At 44.3% G+C, this 9728-nt stretch overlaps 1 protein-coding gene across 1 annotated transcript in view; it reads left to right on the top strand.

Annotated features, from left to right (window-relative positions):
- LOC149971556 (uncharacterized) overlaps positions 1-9464 on the top strand; it is an 18859-nt gene extending 9395 nt beyond the window's left edge. The window contains exon 2 of the mRNA XM_090219272.1: positions 8730-9464. Coding sequence (XP_090075398.1) covers positions 8730-9464 — 735 coding nt within the window. The remainder of the gene's footprint in view (positions 1-8729) is intronic.
- The last annotated feature ends 264 nt before the right edge of the window (positions 9465-9728 follow it).

Raw genomic sequence — 9728 nt, forward strand, 5'->3', positions numbered from 1 at the left:
TGTAAGGGCGCTTGGAATCCTCATTTTTGTGGGATATTGTTACTTGGTTTTCACTTTTCTGTTCTTTGACTTGCTAAATTAAATTTTGCCAACCCAGGAAGGCAATAGCAAATCAGTTACCAGTAGGAATCCGTGCTCATTCATTTAAAATACATCTGGGATTATCTATAATTCCCAGAATGAAAGGGCTGCAGCAGTCATGTACGCATATATTTGGTGTAGTCCACTAACAGCTGGATAGGTAATCCAGGGTAAATATCTAACTCAAGTACTTATATTTGGTGTAGTCCACTAACAGCTGGATAGGTAATCCAGGGTAAGTACCTAACTCAAGTACATATATTTGGTGTAGTCCACCAACAGCTGGATAGGTAATCCAGGTTAAGTACCTAACTCAAGTACAACACACATTACATCACCGGGGATTTGAACCAGTAACCTTTTGGTTAATACTACATTCCCACTATAATACTCATGTGTTCTAATTACACTGCTAACAGGATTAGTGCTAATAGCACTTAACGCATAATGATTCATTGTCTTAACGCCCGGACCAATTCTACTCTCATTTTTCCTAAGCAGGTGGCGCTCTCCCTATTCTCCCTTTTCCTGTATTATGTCCCCCCCCCCACCCCACCCCCCACCCCACATGCCTGAGGGGAAGTGCTTCAGAAGCAAATTTACCAAATTAAGTCAACAAAAATGAACACATTTACAGGTCTATTAATTGATAACAGCTAATGAATGGAATGATAAAACCTATATGGTGTGTCACAAACATTGTGTACTGACAACCCAGGCTGGTGGCCTGAGGGGTTTTGTGTTTGACCTTACTATGGCCTGGCTGAAAACCTTGCCATTGCGAAATAAATTACTTAGAGTAGATGAACATGTTAACAATCACTTCTGAATCTTACGGAGAGCCTATATCGGTCCAGAATGTTCATTTGATAAATTACAGTGAGAGTTATTTGGGGGGGGAATAAAAGATTCCCACCCACTGCCTCAAATGAATAAAACAGCCAAAAAGAGGATGATTTTAGAGAGGATAACAATGACTTTCAGATTGTAGTAGCGCCGTATGTAGCGCCGTATTCATAAAATGTAGATGAGGTAGAACAAAAGTTCATTTGTCAGGTTCTCTGTGTGTAGGTATTCTGCTCTCCCATTCAACTAAAATGCATTAAATCTCTACCCCTCGCCTCAAGTGGAACGGTGTTTAAATTAATTCACTCAAATGATGACCTCTCTGTACAAAGAGGAATCCTAAAATGGACTGATCCCAGTCTGTACCTTCCACATCTACTGTACTCTACTGCCCCATGTTCCCAGTTAATAACATGATCCCAGTTAATAACATGATCCCAGTTAATAGCAGGCTCCCAGTTAATAACATGATCCCAGTTAATAACATGATCCCAGTTAATAACAGGATCCCAGTTAATAACATGATCCCAGTTAATAACATGATCCCAGTTAATAACAGGCTCCCAGTTAATAACAGGATCCCAGTTAATAACATGATCCCAGTTAATAACATGATCCCAGTTAATAACAGGCTCCCAGTTAATAACAGGCTCCCAGTTAATAACAGGATCCCAGTTAATAACATGATCACAGTTAATAACATGATCCTGGTTAATAACATAATCCCGGTTAAAAACATGATCCCAGTTAATAATATGATCCCCAGTTAATAACATGATCCCCAGTTAATAACACAATCCCCGTTAATAACACGATCCCGTTAATAGCATGATCCCAGCTAATAGCATGATCCCAGTTAATAACATGATCCCAGTTAATAACATGATCAAAGTTAATAACATGATCCAGTTAATAACACGATCACAGTTAATAATGATCACAGTTAATAACACAATCACAGTTAATAATGATCACAGTTAATAACATGATCACAGTTAATAACATGAACACAGTTGATAACATGATCACAGTTAATAACCTAGAATAAAAGGCACTTCTAAAAGGCAAAATAAAACTCTGAAATGATCAATGGCTACCCTTCTAAGAGAGTATAGATGTCAATTGAATAATTATTTTCAAAGCTTTCAAAACTGCCAAAGAGATCTAAATAAATAAAGAATTTTAGGGCTGGAATCCATAGCGGTGAAACTGCCAAGTCCGTTAGCGATAGTACAACAACGAAGACATTACTTGAAACAATGGACACTGTTTTTTCCCATCTGACGTCATTGCACATGCAATACAACAACAGAGTATGAACAACATTGTTTTTTACCACGATGCTGGATACTAATTTCTTCAAAACAAAAACAATAACAAATGTGCCTGGAGCAGCCAGTGCTACTGGTTTACATATTGTGGATCTCAGCTTTAAGATAAAAATCTATGTTCCTGATTAGCTTCCTTTTTGAATCATTGAATAGTTATTTTGGAAATGTGCTGCTTGGTGTAACATGGTTTATATAGGCCTAGAGCCCTAGTCTGTTGATTTTGCTTGAATGCAAAAGAGCAAAACAAACTGGTTGAACTTGTACAACAGAACTTTCACTTGTCTCCGTATCCTGTAAGGGTTCTCCAACAGGCCAGTGTTTCCACTGTCTGCCCCCTGTAGTGCTGTTTAGTCCCTCTGATACCTCCAAGCTACTACTCTCAGATTCTGACCATGAAAGAAAACCTTCCACAAAGGAAAGGAAGAAATATATATTGAGTAGTGTCTTTTGTGTGGCCAAAGCATTTATCTTCAAATCTTAATAAACCTGGCCATCCTTTAGTCCAAATAAGTCCATTTCTACCTTTTTCTCTTTCTCTGCACTAAAGGCAAAGCTCCTGGTTTAATTATGACATATTGATTTTGTAGTAAGCCTTGTTTGGCTTAATGACATCTTTTGTTGGCCCTAATTCTGTCTTCCATTGTCTGCCCTCAGAAGCACTTAGATTTTGTCATCACCTTTTTGTGCAGCTTGAAATATATAATCTTTCTTTGGTCATCGTCAACGTCAATGGTTCCCCTCTAAATCAGACCCTGTCGCCATTTATCTTCTGTTTCCGAAAGCTTTTGCATTGATGCCAAAGCAATCCATTTCCTAAATGATGTAATTATCTGCTAGTCTTTTTTGCACATTTAAAGTTGAGGGTTTATTTTAGATCAATTCAGACCACTTTGAGTGCAAATTGCACAATTGCATTGCCTTCAGATTTCTCACAAATCCAATTGGGATTAGGGCCTTTGGAGTGGAATACCTAATGAAGCTTCGGCGAAGGATTGGTTGTCCTTCACATGTTGACTGTGAAAGAAGCTACAGTTGCACCGCAATTAGAGGGAGAATAAGTTGCAAACTGTCACCTTGGAGACGTGGCTGCCTTGTATGCCTGCAGCAAGCTGGGTCTTGGCTCAAGGTGGATATACGAAAGGCAATTAGTTGATTGAAAGATTTGACAGATAAACACATTTCTCCTGTCATCGCTGACTGGGCTCTTTCTGAACAAGTGATTCAATATTCCCTTGCACCATCATTAGAGCTGGTATTTGCACTGTAAGACTTAAGACCTCAATAGCTGTAGTAGCGGTAGGAGAAGACTTAAGACCTCTATAGCTGTAGTAGCGGTAGGAGAAGACTTAAGACCTCTATAGCTGTAGTAAAGGTAGGAGAAGACTAAGACCTCTATAGCTGTAGTAGCGGTAGGAGAAGACTTAAGACCTCTATAGCTGTAGTAGCGGTAGGAGAAGACTTAAGACCTCAATAGTGGAAGTAGCGGTAGGAGAAGACTTAAGACCTCAATAGTGGAAGTAGCGGTAGGAGAAGACTTAAGACCTCTATAGCTGTAGTAGCGGTAGGAGAAGACTTAAGACCTCAATAGTGGAAGTAGCGGTAGGAGAAGACTTAAGACCTCAATAGCTGTAGTAGCGGTAGGAGAAGACTTAAGACCTCAATAGCTGTAGTAGCGGTAGGAGAAGACTTAAGACCTCAATAGCTGTAGTAGCGGTAGGAGAAGACTTAAGACCTCAATAGTGGAAGTAGCGGTAGGAGAAGACTAAGACCTCTATAGCTGTAGTAGCGGTAGGAGAAGACTAAGACCTCTATAGCTAGTAGCGGTAGGAGAAGACTAAGACCTCTATAGCTGTAGTAGCGGTAGGAGAAGACTAAGACCTCTATAGCTGTAGTAGCGGTAGGAGAAGACTAAGACCTCTATAGCTGTAGTAGCGGTAGGAGAAGACTTAAGACCTCAATAGTGGAAGTAGCGGTAGGAGAAGACTTAAGACCTCAATAGCTATAGTAGCGGTAGGAGAAGACTTAAGACCTCAATAGTGGAAGTAGCGGTAGGAGAAGACTAAGACCTCTATAGCTGTAGTAGCGGTAGGAGAAGACTAAGACCTCTATAGCTGTAGTAGCGGTAGGAGAAGACTAAGACCTCTATAGCTGTAGTAGCGGTAGGAGAAGACTAAGACCTCTATAGCTGTAGTAGCGGTAGGAGAAGACTTAAGACCTCTATAGCTGTAGTAGCGGTAGGAGAAGACTTAAGACCTCTATAGCTGTAGTAGCGGTAGGAGAAGACGTAAGACCTCTATAGCTGTAGTAGCGGTAGGAGAATACTTAAGACCTCTATAGCTGTAGTAGCGGTAGGAGAAGACTTAAGACCTCTATAGCTGTAGTAGCGGTAGGAGAAGACTTAAGACCTCTATAGCTGTAGTAGCGGTAAGAGAAGACTAAGACCTCTATAGCTGTAGTAGCGGTAGGAGAAGACTAAGACCTCTATAGCTGTAGTAGCGGTAGTAGAAGACTAAGACCTCTATAGCTGTAGTAGCGGTAGGAGAAGACTTAAGACCTCTATAGCTGTAGTAGCGGTAGGAGAAGACTTAAGACCTCTATAGCTGTAGTAGCGGTAGGAGAAGACTTAAGACCTCTATAGTTGTAGTAGCGGTAGGAGAAGACTTAAGACCTCAATAGCTGTAGTAGCGGTAGGAGAAGACTTAAGACCTCAATAGCTGTAGTAGCGGTAGGAGAAGACTTAAGACCTCAATAGCTGTAGTAGCGGTAGGAGAAGACTTAAGACCTCAATAGTGGAAGTAGCGGTAGGAGAAGACTTAAGACCTCAATAGTGGAAGTAGCGGTAGGAGAAGACTTAAGACCTCTATAGCTGTAGTAGCGGTAGGAGAAGACTTAAGACCTCAATAGTGGAAGTAGCGGTAGGAGAAGACTTAAGACCTCAATAGCTGTAGTAGCGGTAGGAGAAGACTTAAGACCTCAATAGCTGTAGTAGCGGTAGGAGAAGACTTAAGACCTCAATAGTGGAAGTAGCGGTAGGAGAAGACTTAAGACCTCTATAGCTGTAGTAGCGGTAGGAGAAGACTTAAGACCTCAATAGCTGTAGTAGCGGTAGGAGAAGACTTAAGACCTCAATAGCTGTAGTAGCGGTAGGAGAAGACTTAAGACCTCAATAGTGGAAGTAGCGGTAGGAGAAGACTTAAGACCTTAAGGAGAAGTACATTCTCTCCGTATGCTCTCACTGATAAAGTCACAAGCCTATCTCCACTTTAAAAGGTCTGGCATCCTGTTTCTAGACTGTGCGGCCAACAAAAAAACTATGGTGTTACTAGTGTTACTCAACCTTCTCCAATGGAGAAAACTGAACAGACAAAGATCGGAAACCTATTGCAGAAATCGAACCGACTACATTGGGTTTAAAGGAGTCCCTCACCCAAATCCCTCTTTGACCCCACTACTTTCCCTTTCTGTTTCTGCTCCTGCCTCTGTTTATGTCTAGCCCCTATTCCCAGACTGATGGGGCCGGGCGCTGGTGTGCCTCTGGTCTCTGAGGGAGTGTCAGCCTCTAGCAGGGGGGACGCAGACTGCCTGGCTGGCTGCCTGACTGGCTGGCTTGTTGGTTGACTGACTGGCTGACTGGCCGCTTGGCTGACTGGCTAGCTGGCTGGCGTCTCCATGGGGAGGGCTTAGGGAGGAGGGGGCTGGAGGCCACTAAATCAGTGCACGCTTGTCAACATCCTCGGGCCGCAGGAATTACTCAAGTGAAAATAACAAATGACTGTCATTGCAGAGCCAAAAACCTGTGATTATAATTATCACATCCCCAGTGACCTTGCATAAACTTTACTCTCTCTCCAATGGAGCATTTAAATAGCCTGTATCTACTGCCAGGGGAACCAGGAGTCTCGGGCCAGGGCCAAACCAGAGGATCACTGACTGTGTGAGGGATTGCACATGCTAGACAAGTGCACTCGTGTGTTCGTGTGTGTAAGTGTGTGAGAGAGTATGTGTTTGTGTGTGTATGTGTGTGAGAGAGTATGTGTTTGTGTGTGAGAGAGTATGTGTTTGCGTGTGAGTGAGGGAGAGAAGGAGTGAGGGAGAGAAGGAGTGAGGGAGAGAAGGAGTGAGGGAGCTGGTTTTAGAGATAATATCTAGATAAAGTCAGGGAAAAACTTGACACTCAAGCTTTTTCAAATAATGTTTCTACTGAAGAACATTATTTGTTTTTGTCACTGGAGGTTTCTTACCATAACCAGAGGAAAACAAACACATTGACAGCTCTCAGCTCTCCTCTCAGCACGTCTACAATAGCACGTCACAGGACCACAACTCATTAAACCCCAATCTACATGACTCAGTTCAGAAACCAGGCCAAAGAGACAAAGCCCTCATTATTGTTTTTGTCAACGTGAATATTCTGCCATGATGGCACCAAAGCGTGCCAAACATGACACCTCGATGTGACAGAGAGCTGATGGCCTCTGCCTGTCTATGGTGAGGAGTTATATATAGGTAATAGGGTGCCATTTGGGACGCAACCCTGTCCTGTCCTGTTCTGCTACATCAGGGTCCATCCTTCCCAAAACACTAATTGGAAGGGATTCCATCCATTCTCTGGCACTCACAATTATTATGCATAGCTGGATGATTAGCCTTGATTAGCATTGTAGCAGCCATGTTCCCTGGGCAGGCACACTATTACTTGGCCGTGCAGGAGATCAGCACTGAGCACCCTCATTCTCCTCATCAACAGTTTTATAATCCGTTGTGCTTAGTGAGGTGCTCACTGACTTGCAGCTAGGGCTGGAAAATGATTCTAATAACTAGAGTATGTCAAACACATAACGATAAAAAATTGTACTTTTGTTAGGATTTCAAAAAGATTCTTTGTACATTCTGTATCCATTACATTCTGCAACGTTACATTCTGTATCCATTACATTCTGCAACATTACATCCTGCACCATCCAATTTGGCACCATTACATTCTGCATACATTACATTCTGTATCCATTACAATCTGCATCATTACCTTCTGTGTCAATTACATTCGGCACCATTACATTCGGAATCCATTACAAGGTGCGACTGAAAATTCTGAATCGATTACATTCTGCAACAGAAAATTCTAAACCAGTATATTCTGCACCATGACATTCTGTATCCATTACATTCTGCAACATTACATTCTGCACCATTATATTCGGCGACATTACATTTTGCATCCATTACATTCTGTATCCATTGCAATCTGTATCCATTAAATTGTGCACCATTACATTCTGTATCCATTAAATTCTGTATGCATTACTTTCTGCACCAGTACATTCTGCCCCAGTACATTCTGTATGAGTGTACTCTGTACCATTACATTCCGCACCATTACATTATGTATCCAATACATTCTGTATCCATTACATTCTGATTCCAATACATTCTGTATCCATTACATTCTGCAACATTAAACTCTGCAATATTACATTTTGTGTCAATACATTCTATGTCTATTACATTCTGTATCCATTATAATCTGTAAGCATTACATTCTGCATCATTACATTCTAAACCATTACGATGTGTATCCATTACATTCTGTACCATTACATACTGTATCCATTACATTCTGCACCATTACATTCTGTATCTATTACATATGGTACCATTACTTTATGAATCCACTACAATAAGAATCAAATACATTCTGTATCCAATATATTCTGTATCCATTACATTATGCACCATTACATTCTGTGTCATGCCCTGACCTGAGTATTCTTTGTTTTCTTTATATATTTTGGTTAGGTCAGGGTGTGACATGGGTGATGTATGTGCTTTTTTACTGTCTAGGGGTTTTATAGGTTTATGGGGTTGTTTACCATCTAGGTGTTTATGTATGTCTATGGTTGCCTAGATTGAATCTCAATTAGAGGCAGCTGTTTATCGTTGTCTCTGATTGGGAACAATATTTAGCCAGCCATCTTCTTTGGGTATTTCGTGGGTTATTGTCTATGTCATGTTGCACGTTAGCACAGTGTTTCGTTAGCAGTCATGGTCGTCTTTTTATTTTGTATAGTTTGTTCAGTGTACTTCTTGTTTTCCGTTTAATCATTAAAATATGCATTCACACCACTCTGCGCTTTGGTCTACTCCATACGACGATCGTGACAGAATAACCCACCAACAATGGACCAAGCAGCGTGGTAACGGCCAGCAGCAGCAGCGGCAAAGAACGCAGGACTCATGGACTTGGGAGGAGATTCTGGACGGAGGACCCTGGGCACAGCCAGGGGAATATCGCCGCCCCAAAGCAGAGCTGGAGGCAGCGAAAGCAGAGAGGCGCCGGTATGAGGAGGCAGCACGGCGGCGTGGCTGGACGCCCGAGAGGCAGCCCCAAAAATGTATTGGGGGGGGTCACACAGGGGGGGGGGGGGTCACACACTCCGTCTCATCCCTACAGGTGCTCCCGTCTGTCCTGAGCCGCCAGAGTCTCCCGTCTGTCCTGAGCCGCCAGAGTCTCCCGTCTGTCCTGAGCCGCCAGAGTCTCCCGTCTGTCCTGAGCCAGCAGAGTCTCCCCTCTGTCCTGAGCCGCCAGAGCCGCCAGTCTGTCCTGAGCCGCCAGAGCCGCCAGTCTGTCCTGAGCCGCCAGAGCCGCCAGTCTGTCCTGAGCCGCCAGAGCCGCCAGTCTGTCCTGAGCTGCCAGAGCCGTCAGTCGGCCAGGACCTGCCAGAGCCGTCAGCCGGCCAGGAGCCGCCAGAGCCGTCAGCCGGCCAGGAGCCACCAGAGCCGTCAGCCGGCCAGGAGCCGCCAGAGCCGTCAGCCGGCCAGGAGCCGCCAGAGCCACCAGCCGGCCAGGAGCCGCCAGAGCCGCCAGCCGGCCAGGAGCCCCCAGAGCCGTCAGCCGGCCAGGAGCCGCCAGAGCCGTCAGCCGTCCAGGAGCTGCCAGAGTCGTCAGCCAGCCAGGGGCTGCCAGGGCCGCCTGTCACGCCGGCGATGCCGGAGTCGCCCTCCTGTCCGGAGCCAGAGTCTCCTTCCTGTCCGGAGCTGCCAGAGTCGCTCCTCAGTCCAGAGGCGCCTTTCCGTCCAGTGGCGCTCTCTACGATGATCTTCAGTCCGAGGCCCGCTGCCAGGGTCCCCGCTCCTGAGGTGCCACCTAAGTGGGCCAAGACTGAGGTAGAGTGGGGTCCACGTCCCGCACCCGAGCCGCTGCCGTGAAAGAGGCCCACCCGGACCCTCCCCTTTAGATTAGGTTTTTGCTGCCGGAGTCCACACCTTTGTGGGGGGGTACTGGGGGGGTACTGTTGTTTACCATCTAGGTGTTTATGTATGTCTATGGTTGCCTAGACTGGTTCACAATTAGAGGCAGCTGTTTATCGTTGTCTCTGATTGGGAACCACATTAGGCAGCCATCTTCTTTGGGTATTTTGTGTGTTATTGTCTATGTCATGTTGCATGTTAGCAGTCACGTTCGTCTTATTA

The sequence above is a fragment of the Oncorhynchus mykiss genome, chromosome 25 (assembly GCF_057628025.1).
Source record: "Oncorhynchus mykiss isolate SJ-2025 chromosome 25, ASM5762802v1, whole genome shotgun sequence".
Lineage (NCBI taxonomy): Eukaryota > Metazoa > Chordata > Actinopteri > Salmoniformes > Salmonidae > Oncorhynchus > Oncorhynchus mykiss.